Source organism: Chinchilla lanigera, unplaced genomic scaffold (genome assembly GCF_000276665.1).
Source record: "Chinchilla lanigera isolate Chin_1 unplaced genomic scaffold, ChiLan1.0 scaffold00023, whole genome shotgun sequence".
Taxonomy (NCBI): Eukaryota; Metazoa; Chordata; class Mammalia; order Rodentia; family Chinchillidae; genus Chinchilla; species Chinchilla lanigera.
In genome coordinates, this window is record NW_004955424.1 from 6,000,624 (window position 1) to 6,019,111 (window position 18,488).

Here is an 18,488-nt window from a genome sequence, read left to right on the forward strand (position 1 = left end):
GTTAAGGAACACTTGATAGGTGAAAGTATTCCAGTAGATTACCAGAGCAGCATGAGGCCCATGCAAGGCAAGAACAATGCATTACCAAAAGGAAGTGAGATGTCTTCTTCTCCTCTACAATCAAGCTGACTGTGGACAACATATCAGTGTGTAGCCAATTACAAACCCAATTTTTCCACTCATAGATAACAGTCAAAAACTATGGTTCTCAAAAGAAATAGCACATTGAAATCATGCTGCTGGAGGTCTTAATACAGGATGTGGAGAACAGCCCCAAAAGAGTTTAACAACAACAACAAAAGAAAAAAAAATCAAGGGAAGAGCCCATTATCCCCATATAAGCTGCTAACTCATTTGTGAATCTCTCCTCTGTGACTCCATTCCAGCTCTGGCTGTATTTCTTACTAGAATCAACCAATTGACTACTTATATGCTGCTTTATCCTCAAAAGCTTGGTGTAATATGATCCTGTCTCCATAGATAGGATTGCTGACTCTTTATGAACGAGTGCCTCCTTGTCCTTTAGTGATATGTTCCCCACAATGGCTGGCAACACATGAACTACAGAGATATTGGGGTATACATTGTTATTAATATTTAATCAATTGCAGTTTTCCTGCCCCGTAAATTGATATATAAAACAAATCTGTAGAAAAATAAATGTTGAAGAGTATTACCTTTTATTGGATTAAGGTACTTTATGTATTCTCCTGATTCACTGCGTATTGAATTTCCTAGCTAACTGGATCTTTCCTATATGTTAACATCACCCAATTCTTACTTTTTAAAAGTGATACATCACTTCATCTCCACCATTCTATGGATAGGGACCTGAGGCTAAGAGAGAACAAACTTGTCAGCTAATTGACAATTATCAGAAATTCAAGGGCACAACCTCTTTCCTTAGGAATAGTGTATTTAGCAATGTATAAAAGCTCCAACAGATTTTAAATGAAAGACTAAAGAGCAGTTAAGGTGGTTCTCCTTAGAAGCCAAGCTACCTCCTCCTATAGGTGCCTACCAAGGCTTGGCCTAGTTTAGAACCTTCTAGTCTCTTTCTCCTGGAGTGAATTTACTTTAGAGTAAATGCAGCAAAAGCACCAGAGGGTTCCCTTCCATCTAAAATTGGAAATATTATTTCTTTGGCCCAACAAAGAATATCTATGAATGGACAACATATTGTCTGTTCTCTTGCAACAGAGGTTGAACTATATAAGAAACTTTTAATATCCTAGATTAAAGGAAATAGAAAACTCAAAAGACTGGAAATGCATAACAGCATTGCCAAAAATCATAGAAAAAATATCAGTGTTTCCTTTCAAAGCAAGCTTCAAACCTATAAAACTGGAAAACTTCTTTGGTGGAAAAAGTACTTCTTTAATTCCAAGAAGATGACAACTTTTAACCAGGGAACAAATGTATACATTAAAGGGTCAGAGATAGTATGATACAATATCTTACTCCTACTACAAACTATGTTTAATATTAAGATGAAAGTTTCCTCAATGCATGATTGCTATCTTGGAGACCCTGTGAAGCTTGCCTTTGACAAAGTTAAATCAGCTTCATATTCATTACAAGATAGAAAGACCATCTCATTATTTCTTTACCTGATACACTAAAAAATGCCAAGGCAAATTCTTCAAATACACACAAGTATATCTTGCAGAGAATGATATCTGTTATATCTGTAGTTTTCACCTTTTAATGCTTTCCAACTTTCTCATTCAAAAAATGAATGCTAGCATTCAGTTCCTACCTACCACTTTCCACGTTCCAAAGCTCACCTGGTACTAATTTCCACCTTGCAGAATTGCTCATCAGGAATATTATCTCAAAAAAAAAAGCACATAGGTAATTTGAATTTCAAGGAGACCAGCAGCCTGATACACTTGATTTTATTTTAAAACATTTTAAGGAAGAATACTTCCTATTATGTTCTTTCACATTCTTTCATTCCTTACATTTTAAAATGTACTTACTATTTCTCTCACTATATAAGGATTTGAAAATAAAGTAATAAAGTACTACAATTCAGTTGTTTTTATAACATTTTGAAAGGTTTTTAAAACAATATAGATCCTTAGTTTACAAAAATTAAGTGAAGTAATTTTATGTTGTTTAAAACTTTTTCTAAACATTTTCACTAAAACTCTTAACTGCCTTTGGGAGTAGAAATAGGGCAAAGCAAAAAAGAAGGAAGAGAAAGATATATATATATAGATAGATAGATAGATAGATAGATAGATAGATATAGATATATTACCTAAGATAATTGTGCTACTAATTTCTATTGGTTTACTGAAATGAACAGTTAATCCTGAATTGTTTGATCAATTTTGCATTCTTACATCTAGAAATCTGAGTAACTTTGTTGAAGATAACAATATGTAATATAACAACCATTGTTAATTTCCTATCATCTTGGTTGGAAATTCTGTATGGTTTTTACTGTTTTTGTATTGTTCTGTTTTTGTCTTTGTTGTTCTTTTCTTTTTTTCTCTCTTTAGTATAAAAAATAAAGAAATGAACATCAGTAAAACAGAAAGATTTGGAATAACCAAAGAAGGATGTGATAGACTTTTAAAAGGTATAAAATGTGATGGCCTAAGGATGACTGTAGGGTTTCTCAGAAATCTTGCTTTTATGAGAGTGTCCCTCCACAGCCTGATTCTAAGGTACAAATGAAGTTTTGGAGATGAATCTAAAAGTATTGTGTCTGCCAACATCTACCCTTCCAGAGGGGAAAGGTAAGCGGCTCCATTTCAAATGGTATGTATATTCCACGAGAAAGGCCATGCTTGCACACGGGTCCCCATTCCATGGTACATTTGGCAATGTCTGATGACATCTGATTATCATTATTAGGGAAGAGTGAAAGTCCAGATGTCACGTAACATCCAAAAATGGCTAACCACAGCAATCTCCCACAAAAAAGAGCTATCCAGACTAACCGAAACTGAACTATCCTAATAGAAAGAACCAAGAGTTTTCCTAAAGAAAAATCAAAATGGCTATGTATTCTGGAAAGCTTTCACTTTAGGTTTTAGCTCTCCTCTTGCCTCTTCTTAAACCAGTGTTTTTCAAACACTGTCCTTAAAGTCATTTGTATCAAGAATATTTAGGCATAGAATACCGATTCCTTGCTTAGTTCTTTCTGAAAGCTTAGTTTCAGAATTGAGGAAGCAGAGTCTGAGAATATCCATTTCTAATGGTGACCCATGTGATTCTTCTATATATTGAAATGTTAGAATCTCTACTTAATGTTCTGTTGAGGCCACTGCTCCCCTATTTTCAATCATCACCTCTCTGAATGACTCTCACAGAACTCCCAATGACAAAATAATGCAATCTCTGAGGACAGAGACCTTGGTTGGCTGTTTGCTGCTTTGCATGGAGCAGTTCAATTGGGGTACACATGATAAAGAGCACAGGAATTCTCCATGGCATCCAAAAGACAAATAGTACTTTAGGAGAAAAAGAAAAAGTATTGATGTCCCTTTATTTAGTATCCTTGTATTATAGTCACTGTACTATGTATATGATATACATCCAGGCATTTTAATCATAATACTACTCACTGAAGTAGATACAAATCTTACTTTACAGCTAACGAACCTAGAATGGCTAGCATTAAGAAATCAACCAATAACAAATGCTAGCGAGGCTGTGAAGAAATAGGAACACTTCTCCACTGCTGGTGGGAATGCAGACTGGTGAAACCACTGTGGAAAGCAGTTTGGAGATTTCTCACAAAACTAGGTCTAGAGGTCCCATTCAACCCAGCTATTCCCCTTCTGGGTATTTTCCCAGAAGATCTAAAAACATCATATCACAGTGATATATGTGCACCTATGTTCACAGCAACACAATTTGTAATTGCTAAATTGTGGAAGCAACACAAATGTCCATCAACCAAGAACTGGATAAGAAAACTGGGGTACTTTTATATAATGGAATATTACTCAGCTATAAAGAAAGATAAACTAGAGGCCTTTATAGGTAAATGGTCATAACTAGAGACCATGCTCATAAATGAAATAAATCAGACCTGCATGTGCAAGCACCACATTGTCTCACTAGCATAAAACCTGAAAGAGTTCACTTAAACTAGGAGGTATGATAGACATTGTGAAATGATAGGAAAGCACTCAAAGGTAAAGGGCAACTGGGATGTGGGAAAAGAGAAGGGAAAGAAGGAGAAATTTTGTATGTATGTATATACAGGATTGTTAACATAGTTGTTCTACTGTCTTCTATTTCTTTGCTGAAAGAAACTGTCATTGAGTCCTTGATTGATCAATATTGCATGTCTCTATCTGTTTTCATGAGAAATCACTTTGAAATATCAATATGCAATACAACAAGCATTGCTAATTTCCTACCATTTTGTTTGTAACTCTGTATTGTTTTTACTGTTGTTTTGCTATTTTGTAAAAGGTTGTCTGTTAATGTTTTCCTCCTTTTATTTTTAAAATTAAAAAAAAAAATCCCCAGCCCAGCTACCCACCATTTTAGTAAAAGCTACCATGGTGGTTGTCAGGGCTACTTCAAATCTCTTGTCCACACTTTCTTGTTTAAACTAATTTTCCAGAAAACAGATATAGAGCTCTTTGATAAATGCACATCACATCCCCGCTTCTCGTCTTGCAACTGACTTCCTTTCCTTTTACAATAAAGTAATTGTTATGCTTAAGAAAAAAACAAAAAAACTGGAACTCAGAGAGAGCAAGTGATTTGCCCAAGTTCTCCCTTCCACAACTTTGGAATAGAAGCCATATACTAAGAATAGCAGAACATAAATTTAGAAGTCTGTGTCCTTGAAGGCTCACTGTATTATTGCTCCTGAACTATATTTATAAACATATTTCCTGTGCAAGAGAAATAGCTCTGTATGGATGTTTTATCATGTTTAGTTGAATCTAAATCTAATTAAAACCTGTGAAAAGCTGTGCAAAAATTATTAATGTATTACAGAGCATTCGCAATTTAGGGTACTTAATTAAAAGCAATATTTTACATTTTGAATGTAGTTACTTTACAGTTTGATATATCATAACCTTCAGATAGAAGGGCAGATGAAATCAGCCATGTTACTTCCAATTATTTTTCAAAATAAATTACTAAAATTTGATAAATTCAGTTTTGCTGAAAAGCCTACATGCTTATATGCATAGTCTTAAAATAGGAAAGTCTATTCAGTATACCGGAAAATTTACCAAGGTAAATTAGAGAGAAAGTTAGTTAGCTAGAAAAATAATTACGTGAATTTTGGCTTCTGCAATTAAGGGAATAATGCACTTTGAAATCTAACATTTAATATAAAAACCAGGTGTTTTATGCAGAAATAAACAAATGAATGAATGGCAGATCTCAGAATAATTTATTGAGAATTTTTGGATTGATAAATAACTATGCTAAAAGAAGACAATAATGAAAATCTGATGATTTGAACTCTTTTGGGAAGATACTTTGAAGGGGTACAGCTGGGTCAAATGAAATTTCTATTTCTCATATTCTGAGGAATTGCTACACTGATTTCCATAGTGATTGCATTGGTTTATGTTCCCACCAACAATGTACAAGAGCCTCCTTTTTTCCCCACATCCTTGCCAACATGTGTTATTATTAGACTTTTTGATGATAGTCATTGTGGGATAAGACTGTATCTCAATGTAGTTTTGAATTTCTTTAATAGCAACCAATGTGGAACATATTTTCAGGGATTTATTGGCCATTTGTACTTTCTTATTTACACTACTAGTTCCTCTCAGTTCATTAAAAATAAAGTTTTCTATTATTATCTGTTTCTTCATTGTAAGAGTGTCTTTTTAGTCTATTTTATGTTAGGAATAACTACTCAGGATTATGATATACAGTATATTAACTATTGTTATTGTCTTATTTTTTGTTACGAAATTTTGCTATTTTTTTCCATGAAATAAAAATGTTAAAATCTATGAAAAATAAAATATGGATTTTTTAGTAGCTAAACAAAATGGTAATGTGTTAAACACATATTATGCTTTCAGTGCATAAGAACACAGAGGAAAAATCAATCTTCAAATGCATTCCAGTTCTCAATCACCTTACAAACTAGTTGAAAGACAAGAAAGTACTCTGAAATCATACAAGGAATGATGCGGGAAAACACCATGCAGTCAGAGAAGACCAAAGGCAGCTTTTTGGATCATTACTATCCTTCAGCGGCTCGCTGTGACATGCAGTGAGAAACTAAAATATCTGAACCTCATTTTCCTAATATTTTGAAAGGGGTTGAGAGTGCATCCTCCATTGGAAATTGTAAAGGTAGACTTCACAGAGCATTTTGAAAGCTTAGCACAATGCCTGGCAAACACTAAGCCTTCAGCATATCTTAGCTAGTATAAGAATAATTGTTAATATCTGCTACATTCAGTTATCCCTATAAGTAGATATTATTGCACTGACTTATTTATAAAAAGCAAAAGCCCAGAGAGACTGTGGCTACAGCCCAATATCATCCAGGTGATAAGAAACAGAGCTGGTTTCCAAATACACATTTAATAACAAAATCCTGCCTACTATCTTAACATTATTTAACAGAACATTCTCTTCTCTAAGTTATTTTTCAGATCGTGAACAATCAAAAGCCATGTAGCTGTTACTATCCTCTACTCAGCTTTTATTCATATGAATGCTAAGTTTTAAGGTAAATAATTTTGCTTGGCACATGCCTTGGTCAGGGTAAAGACAATAGCAGAACTACACATTATTGGTAAGAAATATCTGCTAGAACTTCACACAGATACACATTTTTATATATATTCAACATGGTAAAACTAATTAGCACTGGAATCTGAGAAGTAAGTTGCTTCTAGAAGGTTACAATATTCTCCAACTCAGGCAAGAAAAGACACTGTCATTTATCAGAGGAAAATAGGATTCCACCACTTCTTGACTTCCAAATACATTCGCAAATAAAAACACAGAAGATTCTAGCTGTATGGAATAAATAAAGTGTACATAAAGTAATAAAGGGCTTAAATTTAAAATTGATCCCTGTTGCTGTGACCCAAGTTCCACCTTCATAGAGACTAGGGTCTTAGTAAAATGTAAAGTGCTTCTTTTCTCCCCTCTTCCTGTGTCTTTGAAAGCATCTATAACTTCCTACACAAATTGATGGCAGTAGGATAACAATTGTTGTCCATAATGGAAAAACAGAACAGAAATTTAGCATTCCTAAGTGATGGTTGATTTAAATATATAGTTATATAATTAATTTTCAATGTTGACCATATAAGTTACTTGCTGTATTGCCATAGTGCACGATTTTTGTTATTAATGAGAATAGTAATGTCTATGTTCTTTCATTGAATTTCACTTAATTAAAAAAGTAGTTAAACAGCTCCACAAAAAAACATTTAGAAACAAATATTTCTCTGGACATTTTCTCTCTCTCATCTTGGTACAACTCAGAAGATAGAGAGCAAGTTAGCTGGATCTTTCTTAATTTTTTCCTCTATTTTTAATTTTTATTAGTATATGTTTGCAGTACATATGATTATAGTACTTCTGCCAAATTAATAAATGTACATAACAGATATTAATTCCTTTTAACAAGTCCCTATCCCTTCCCCTCTTCTTTCCCTTCCCTCTCTTGGGCCCCTGTCCTTTCTGCAAAAGATCTCTCTCCCTCTTTCCAATTACCTATCCTTTATTCATTCACTTTTTTGTTGTAGCATGACAAAAGAAAGATTATCTCTGAATATTTACAGTCTCTTTCTTCAAGAAGATTTAATAGCGTCATTAATAATTCTTTTCACTTAATAATTATCATTCTTAGAAGGTTATTTTTCTCAAGCTTAACCAAAGTTTAAAATAATTTTTTCAAAGGAAGTCTTATATTACCTTTAGCTCCTACAATCTTTTACTCCTAATACTTCATTTTTTTTTTCTGAAACCTTTTCCCAGAATGTACAAACATGAGTTATTTTTGATGCCTCGTGGAGATTCTAAAGCTTAGGTGTGAAAATGAATCACCTGGGATTTGTTGAGGTGTGAGGAGTTAGGTGCGGATTCCTATAGTTCTGATTCAAGGTATCTACAGCTAGCCAAGGCTCTGCGTTTTAATAGTCCCCTCCCAGCACTTTGTTGGCATTGGCATCATACAATCCTGAACATTTTGAAAAACACTCATGTAAAATCAGCATGGGTCAGAAACATTACTTTGGTATCCAGCCTCAACTTTCAGTTTTCATTTCATTTCTCTGCATTTCCGCCCCTCTCTGATATTTTCAGATTTAGTCAGTCTGGAATATATAAATATATTTCATTACTGTAAGTGTTTTTTTTCTCTTCTTGGATACTCCCCACATTACGTGGAATATCTTATTCTATGAAAGTTACATCTTGATTCCTTGCCCTTTTCTACTTGAATGCTCAAATCACTTTGTATATATTTCTTTCAAAGTTATTATTACAGTGTATTATAAATAATGATTCATTCCTCTGTTTTCCAAGGTAATTTCATCTATGTATCCACAGCACATAGGGCAGTGGATATTACATATTTTATAATCAATGTTTTTTGATTACAGAACTGAAACTTTATTACTAAAATGATCTCCCAAGATACCTAGAAACGGGGAAAAAAACAATTAGCATCCTTAATATAATGTTCTTGGCACATACAATCCTAATAGTTTTACAGTTCTTTAATAAGCCCTAATGATTTTTTCCAACAAAATTATATTTGTCTTATTTAAACAGTTTTTGAAAAATAACTTCTGAAAGAGCCCTCTTTATTTTGTAAAACTGCCTTTGATCATGACTTCCTTCTCCTGTAGTCAAGCTTGGCCTTTGAAAATTATTTCCTCAGATAATAAATTGTAAAGTTTAATTTTATGTCACATTAGGAAATTTAGAGACATTTCCCTGGGTACTCTAAGCTATTTATTTACTAAATGCTTACAATCTAAGAAAAAAGTAAGTAAAAGAGCAGTTCAATTCATGTAAATCCAGTCTGCTAGAAAGGCCGAAGTAAAAATTTGGAAAGGATTTGTACGGCAAAGGACTGAAAAACAAAACAAAACAGTACAATACAAAACAAATAAAACAACAGTTCCCTCTAAGTGATGAAAAATATGTCCTTCGAGTCATCAATGAATCTTTAGTAACAAAGATGCTTTTAAGTATAAAAGTCCTTGTTCCTCAATCTGGGTAAATCATACCAAACCAATAACCTCTTCCCAAATGTCTCAGAGAAAAGTATGTGCCTAATCATTTACAGTGTTACTCCGTGCTTCAACCTTGTCCCCAGTGGTTATTTGATGGAAGAGGGCGTAACATGATTGTTGCCTAGCAGATGTAAAATCTTCAGCTAACTTCAGATAACAGTCTTTGTTACACAAATCCTTAAAAGGCTATGAACATTTCCATCCCCACCTAACATTTCAAGAGCTACCAATGATATCTCCAAAATAATGACCCCTTTCCACTCTCATCGGAACACCAGACTGTGTCGGTGCTGGTCTCCCTTTTTCCCTCGTTCTGTCCTTTTTTTTCTTCCATAGTTGGCTTTGTGAGTGATCAAGTGGTCTTTGTGTAACTGAGAAGATGGATGCCAGTTTTTTTTATCTTTATCCTAACAACTGCAGTTCATGAACTTGTAGCCCCCTCAGCAGTTCTAAGCAAGTATAACTTATGTTGTGACATTAATGTATGATTAAGGGGAAAAGGCTTGGAGCTGAATTATACCCAGTGACTTTGGTTGTGATATATGATAGTCTGAACATAAGATATTCTTGGCTTTATTAACAATTCTGTGGCCTTTCAGACCTGAAATGCTCCCCAATCTCTTTATGTAAATCAGTAAAAATCTAAATCACCTTTCCAAGTTCATGAGGAGCCTCCACTTATTCCAAAGCCATTCCAGGGCAGTCCAGACTATCTATACTACAAGCATGTTTCTTAATTACTTGAGCACTTACTGAGTTTGCTTCAAAATTGACCTGTGTCTGGACTCCCAAGAAGGTTGTACATTGCCCGGGTTCAGTAGCCTGGTTTGTAATACTTGCTTTTATCTCTCATAGCATATTAATTTAATAACTACCAATATTCTACTCATAACCTTTTCCTCGATCGCATGGGAATTCTCCCAGTTTGCTTTAGTAATTATGAATTTTGGTGTCCTCATTAAGACCTATTATAATTACCCAGCAGATAGGGATATTCTAAAATCTCAAATAAGTAGAAAACACATAAAAGTATGGAGTTAAAAATGAATCAGTCTTCCTAATCAGTACTTAGCTACTTATCCTAGGTCCTCCCTCTCTTCATTTGTGGAATCACATACAACGCTGTAAGTAGTTATGTGAGCAAGTTAATCAAATGATACTGTTTATTTAAAAGAACGTGGCTACTCACATCTTTCATCAATAAAAAATTCTACATCAGATGGAATGTACATCTTAAATACTAGTTTGGACTGAGATTTTTTTCTAGATTGAATGGTTATATGTCCAATATGAAAACTATACCTTATCAACATACAATCCTTGTTAGATAAATCATTTCTTTAAAAATATAAAACAATAGAGTTTTGAAATAGGGATACGCTACTAGTGTACATCCTTCACATCATTTAACGTCCTTTTACAGAAAACAAATTGGATGTTCAAGAGGTATAAATAGTTTACTTTGAGTTGCCTAACTTGGCAATGATAAGAGAGAGACCCAGCACACCAGTCAGTGCTCAGATCTCATACAACTTTCGTTACACTTTGTTGTCTCCATTAGAGCATGATATCTGTATGTATTTTTAACTTATAGTTTTAATACATACAAAATGGATAAAAACACTGAATGTAACTAAAAATGAAACATGCACATGGAGAGAAACAAGTGCATGCACCACGCATTCCATGATAGACTCTCTGAACTGGCACAGGCGCACAACACAACCAGTCTTCACTCACGAAGTTTAAAGATGATTGTGTTCCGAGAGTTTATAAAATATGAGCATTTCTTACCTGGCAGCTGTATGAAGGGTTGATAAAAGACATTAAAAACTTGAGCTATGATTACACATCAGACTTTTCTAGCACTGAAGGTTTGCTTCTACCTGGGCATTAGGGGCATAACACTTTTAAATGAAAGGTAGATCAGAGACTTGACAGGGATAACCAACACATACAACTTTAACATTGTCATTCACATTGCCATATCGGGATGAATGCTGGGAATTATTATCCAAATCTTCCAGTTGGCTTGTGTGGCAATAATTATCCTCATTAAGGCTAAAATCTTTAGAATTATAGTCAGTTCTTTAGATTAGGAAGTTTAACATGGGAAAATAACTTCAGAACACCTCATTGCCCCAAACCTCAAGGGTCAGTATCTATTTTATTGTTTTTAGTATAGAAATATATAATTTGGGGAGTGAGGGCCACATGGTTTACACATAACAGGGAAACTGTTCACAAGAAAAGATTCCACTCAAACTGTCCCCTGTTCTCCAAAACCAGTTTTACTATATGGCGATTTAACTTGGGATATATTCTTTGAAAACCATGAATGACACTCATAAATACCCACGATACATACCAAGATGTTTTCATGCCACCCCCAAAAAGCAGCAGAGCCTCACACATCGTGATGACCAAGTCTTTCTAAAAATACCCACCCTGATACTTCAACAGCTCTTAAAAATTTAACCACTTCCATGAACAGCTTTTTACCTTTTATCCAAAAGCATACATTTGAACATATTTAATAGGTACCCAGGAGAGAACAGGAAAACAGTGCAGTACTCACTCCAGTTGTTTTCCTTTCTAAGTACTGAGGCACATAAAATGACTAATCAGTAAGTGAACCCCAGTGAGAACAAAGGACAGTAGCTTCTCACACCTATTAACTAACAAGAAACTGTATAAAACAGATCAAGCAGCACTGTGACATGCAACAATGACAAAAGGCTGCATATCTGGTTGTGAGACCTTAAAATGGCCATGCCTTGGAGCTTGAAGAAAATAAAATTTAATGATCAATTTTGTCATTGCTTTAGGAATTTTCTTTGGTTTATACCAAAACCAAGTTAACTGATAACTTTGATGTGTTAGTTTTTAATCCCCCTAATTTTTAGAAGAGCTGACTAATTTTCTGGGCAAACATCACCAAAGGATATTTGCTGACCCTGAAAACTTCCAAATGAAGAAGAGTACATCCTCTTGACTATCTTAGAGAAGTTGGCAAAGGGTCTACAGAATAGATTCATTCCACATACACAGTGACTTTCAGTTCCAATGGGAAGAAAGACCGAGAAATGAAGGAATGAAAATGCCATTTTTACTTCTCAAGTATAGATCACAACTGAAGAGTTTATCAGTGCTATGGAATCCTAACCCATGGAAAGTGTATGTAAATAAGTTTTTTGCCCAAAGTTGATTAACAGTGAGTAAAGAGGGCTTGAGTGGGCATGTCGTTACTTCCCTGATGCCCCACCCCTTGGCTTCAGAATTAACGATTACAGTGAGAGATATTAGATTAGAAAGTGAAGTTACTCACCATAGAGGAATCACTGCTTCCACTCCCGATCGGAGCTCCCTCAGCACAGGTTGGGAGGTGGGTAGAAAGTTGACTAGCCCTGCCCCCATCTATGACATCACAATCTACCTCATAAAAGGTAGTGAAAGTGCTCTGAACTCCTGTCTGATTTCCGAGAGATACAGAAAAGAGAGAGTGAGAGAGAGAGCGAGAGAAAAAAAATACCCGTATCCTACTTGGGGGATTTGGGAACTGGAAGAGGGAATGGGTTGCTTACTGGGAGAAAGAGGTATCTGATGAAATTTGGTGCTTAAAGAGCTAAGTGTGGGCCTTCTTGCAATTAACCAGCCCGGTCACTTGGATTCCTCTTTAGGTCTTGAACAGATAACGGAACCATCTGGGTGGAGGATGAAGAAGCACCTTGCCATATCAGGCACTGTAAGGGACAATTATAATGGGTTCAAAGGGGATGAATCTCCTATTCAAAGTATTGAACATCACCAAGAGAAAAACCAAGGGCTGCAGCTCTTAAAGCCTGGAACAATATGTTGGGATACCAGATATCATTTTTGCAGGTTCCATCGCCCTGGTATAGGACTTCTGTCAGGCTGTCGACTCTGCACACCCAGTCACTGCATGGCACTAAGGGGATACTTACCTTTTTATTGGGTTGCATTCATTTTTAGAACAGCAACTGTTTTTACTGCTCCTTTTTGCACCCGAGGGTGGTTTATGTGAAAGATATAATTTAAAAGATAAGCCAATAATCAATGCCTATTTCTATCTTTAGAATTCTTCAATTTTTATAAATTGTTACTGACAATCGATGTTTTTCCTGTGTGTATCAAATTTATCACCTATCTAAAAGGGGTAGTTATCTTCAGAACTGCAGAGAAGTCAAATGGCGAGATTCCTACAGTGGTTAGATTCTCAGCACTTGGAAGCCAAGTTTATGCGGCACCGTAATGCTAACTAAATGTTTTCTTATATAAGCAATTCTGGTACAGTACAATAGCCATAGCTTGTAAAGTCTGAATCCAGTTCTTACAGGAAATCAGACAACATATAAGAATATGTAGAGGGCTAAGGTATTTTTTTAAAATGGAGATTTCAAGGTTTAAAATATCAAATAATACTATCAAACAAACACTGTGGCAAAACAACATAATGGGTATTCTAAAGAGCGGGCAGGTTCTGAAGCCATTCACGCCGAAGCCAGACCTTGGTCTGCCTAGTGAAATATATGAAAAATGAAAACATCACTTTCCACAGAAAATATCCTAGCAAAAGGAAAGATTCAGAATGATAGCTTGCAATTTGTGGCCTCAAAATGGGTAAGACCCAAAACCTGTTTCCATAGCAGACAAATGAAATTCCAAATTTGGGAATTTGAAGCCAATACAGTTCTGTTTCTAATTCTATCCTTCTTAGCTTACAGAGTACATAAATATGTTATAATAATCACAATTTAAAATTAAGTAAACTTGGCAGATTAGGGAGCAGTTTGAAACACAGAAGCTACTAAATTCAAATTTATTATGAATTTAGCAACATCCCTCCCATCTTGTCCATGAAAAAAATATTAATGACATTTAAAGAATGTCTTTAAATATAAAAGACATAATATGAAAAGTGTAAGATGAATATTTTTTCTGTACTTGACTTCTCCAGGGTTTATTAGAGACAGCAATGAAACTCCACTTATATTTCATTGTTTCCATATTCAACAAATCTATAATTTTAAGTCTAAATTCAGATTCTACATATGACAGCATTTATTTCTGAGAATTTTGTAATTCATAGTCCTGTGAGGTATCATTTTCTCTCAGCTTTTCCATATTAGAGCATTGACTAGTTGGCTTATCCTTGTCATGGTCCCATTAAGCTTTAGAAAATATGAACCTCCTGGTTTTCCCATTATAGGGAATACATTAGTTATTTACCATTATCTCTCAATAGAAAAATTATTATTTAGGAATTCATTTGAGTCTTCTCACATCTCACACAAATGTAAAGGTCATTAGGATTAATGATGCAATTGTCCATTCTTCCAATAAACATTTCAAAATTTTTACTGCCCGCAAGGAAGATACATGTCTTCCCTAATATACTAAAAATGAAGTTGCGCACTTTTCAAATATTAAAATAGAACAAACTGAACGTAGGTCATAGTCTATTAGTATTTCTTATTAATTACCTACTATCTATTTGGGAATGGAGTATGAATTCAGGAACTCAATGCAAAACTAGGCTGCATCAAAAGGATGCAAGTAATGAACTGTGCTGAACTTTTCAATGAATTTAGTATGATTAATTGTGATAATGCCTTTAGTTATGATATTAGTTAAAACAAGATTACTTTCTTTGACACAGGATGCAATACCAAGCTAGGATAATCTCCAAATTCCTCTTCAAATCTGGGCTTTTGACACTGTCTATAAAACCTATGTTTTACTGCAACTGTGGATTTAATATATACTTTCTGCCATGTTGAATAGATGAATAGCCCTTCAAGAAAGAACATGAGTTGATTGTAAGATTTCAGTAGTCAAGAGTTCCTGGAATTAAAGTTACAGTTGTACTTTATTCTGACCAGAGAGAGGTTTTAAATTTCTGTTTGAGGTAATAAAAACCAATTTAATTTCTTAATACGGAGGGTGAAGTAGACAGAGAATCATTTATACATCCCAAAGTCTAATCTGCAGATGCATTTACAAAGTAATTCATCTTAGAACATGTGATCAAGCAGATGTCACGTAACTTGACCACAATGTTATGAGTTAAGAGGAATATCACAGTAAGAGAGAGCCCAGAAAATATTGATAGCAGATTTGAATCAAGAGCTCCTATATAAAGAGATTGTGTTTTCATTTTGTTTTATGACATTGTCTCACATATAGGAATTTGAGCTGAAAAGTATATATTTCTTAGAAGATGGTATTGACTCCTAATATTCGTGGACATTCTCCCTTGGTTGCAAAATAGATTTGCCAAAGAAAATGGATGAAAGAGATCAGGAGACAGGTTGTACAGATTTGAAAGAACAGCTAGTCAGAGTTCCAGTCAAATTCTTTCTCAGAAAGGCATCTGCATAGATGAAGGTATTCAGAGAAAAGTAATAAAGCAAGATAGAGTACTGATGATAAAAGAAAGATTAAAAGTCTAAATTAAGAAAGCTTGCCTTTAAGAAAATAAGATTAGGATGAAGTATTTGCAATGTATTTATTGCCTAGAAGGAAAATCACTGTGCAAGACAGAGTAAGATGATGTACTCTGAAGCACTAAAAGAAATTTGAACTACGAAAACATCACATTGCCCATCCAGAGCCTTTCCTATTTATAAGATACATGGACCATAATGTGGCACATATTTCTCTTCTAAGGGCTGTGATCACAGCCATATTTTATACATCATTTAAATTAGCCTGGAGAAAGCACTTGACAATATAATCCGTAGGGACAGAATGTATACGACAGTAAGTTAACACACTTTTATTTCTAGAATGTAGTAAACCATGGGAACAGTGAATACACAGAGATAACCATCAACAGAAACCCTGCTATCCCCGCTAGCAGAAAATCCTAAACATTTCAGTGACCTGAGAAATTAAATGGAAAAAATAAACATAGAGTACACATCCTAATAAAAACACAATGGACAAAAAAATCTTTCCTTTTCATGAAAATTATTTGGTGTTGGAGAATAAGAACATTTAAATGCCTAACCTCAGCTGATATTTGTCAGTGTGCCTTTTACATAGTAGAGACCCAATCAAAATATTGTTCTAAATGAACTAGATAAATATACTTATGTGAATGAAGAATAAACGCAACTCTTTGAAGCCCTGATTGTTAATTGTTATTGGGAAGTAGGATTGCTTGACTCCAATATTTTCGAAATGCTGTGTCTATAGGTAGGTTCCTTTACTTCACTCACAGCAATAATATTAATAATTTTCATGATCGGAGATGGTCACTCTAAAAGTAGAAGTCTTAGTAGAACTTTCAATTATAAATCATGACAACTTATGGAAATAGTAGGTTTTGTTGTCTTTGTGTTGTTTTTATTTTTTACTTTTGGCAGTAGTTGGGATTGAACCCAGGGACTTCGTATTGAGCTATATCCCTAGTCCTCTGTAATTTTTTTTTTTGATACAGAGTCCTGATAAATTGCCAAGGATAGGTTTGAACTGACAATCCTACACCAGCCTCCCAGAGTGTTGGGAATACTGTACAAGTATGCGATACCATGCCCAGGTTGATTTTTTTCTTTAGAAAAATATTGTTAAAGGTCTGTCAAAACTGAGAAAACATCTTGTCAGGTTTGCTATAGGATTTCTTCATTTGCTTTGTTTTTGAAAATCTTAGCTAATGAAAATATATATTTAAAAAATCAGAATGAAATCATCAGCTAATCTTTAGTATATAGCTTAATATTCTTCATCTCTCTTAAGCCTATTTAATATATAGTTACATCAACTTCTGGGCATTTTAACTTTTTTTTCTTTAACAGCTTTCAGATCAGAAATTCTTGGAACAAGTCCAGTAAGAACAGGGGAAAAAAATCACCATTGACTTAGGTAATCAATTATAAATAATCTATTTCTTCATCAAGTCTGAAAAAATAATAGAATATACAGGAAAATCAGAAATCAGGGGCTGACTTGGAAGATATTTCTCACAATAAAACTATTCAGTTCACTCTCTGGTTACTCACAGTTATTTGGCTGAAGGTATAACAAGGTTTGCTCTTACGTATCCAAACAGACTCAAAATTGGGGAAAGGAAGTTTTCCTAAGATATTTCTTCCAAGTATTATTTAAACATTTAAAATAGTATTTTAATTATCTTAAAATTTTTTACAATGAAAAATTCTTACAATAAAATTAGATACTGATCATATATGGACAAGTATTGAAGCATAAATCTTATGCAGACACTGTGTAAGCCAGGACTTCTTCCACTGATTTGTTTGGGTTGCACTGATATCCTAAGATATCTGCAGTTATCTCTCCTCCTTCCAGTAACTCCCATGAGTACAGTTTCCAAGTTGGAATGAAGTGTTATTGTTAATTGATGGCTAAATAATCTTCAGAGTACTAACTGAAATCTAGGGCACTGGTTGATAATGGGTTAAGTTATCCATTATTTGATTTCCTTCTTTTAATTAGAGGCTCTCAAAACTTGCAAAACTTCTAAGACTCAAATGAATAGAAATCCACTGATTGAATAGCAAGTAATAGCACTGATATTTTTAGGATAAGTGTACTCTGCTTAAAACCACTAACCCCTCTACACTTACATGCATCAATAACCACCAGTTTACATAGAATAGCTCCTCACTCACTAGTTCAAGCAATGCCATCAAATCCTTCCACTGAGTTGAACAAAGTTAGGTCATTGGCTTGGTTCATGGGAGAACACAGTCTTTTACTATGCATAAAATAATTCAGTAGGGTAATCACTGATTTCATTCTATACATGAACAACTGATGCTTTTCAGTGAGTAGAATTGATTATCTTGGTAAGTTTGGGGTCACCAATACAGAACCACTTCTAAAGAAAGATTTCTCAGAGTGGATCAGTGTACCATCCTCCTTAGCCCAGGACTGCCTGAATTTAGAGACAGGAGGCCTAACCAGGGACAGAGCAACCAGTCCCACGCTTCCTGTGATGCCCCGTGCTCAAGGAGATTTTTTACTTATTAAAATTCCTTTTAATTCCCTACTTCAAAAAACAATAGTTTCAAATTTCCTGGCTCACCACTCACTCTGAGAAAGTTTTCACTGAAAAGCCCTTTAAGGGTTTTCTTTCCCTTGAAAGGTTTATGACTTTGTACACTGATACAAATGCAGCTAAGGAAGATGTAGTACAGATAAAGAGTTTAAGTGGTTATAGTTTTATGATCATCACATTTTTTCTTTTTGAGTCAGGGTATCAGTATACAGATCAGGCTGGCCTTG

The 18,488-nt window shown here is 34.5% G+C and overlaps 1 protein-coding gene across 2 annotated transcripts in view; it reads right to left on the reverse strand.

Moving 5' to 3' along the window:
* The window catches only part of Ctnna2 (catenin (cadherin-associated protein), alpha 2), a 1,070,661-nt gene that overhangs the window by 15,454 nt on the left and 1,036,719 nt on the right, over positions 1-18,488 (reverse strand). The window contains exon 18 of one of the 2 annotated variants that reach the window (XM_005385453.2): positions 12,547-12,690. The exons of the other annotated variant lie outside the window; for it this stretch is intronic. Coding sequence (XP_005385510.1) covers positions 12,547-12,690 — 144 coding nt within the window. The remainder of the gene's footprint in view (positions 1-12,546; positions 12,691-18,488) is intronic. 2 annotated transcript variants of the gene reach the window in all.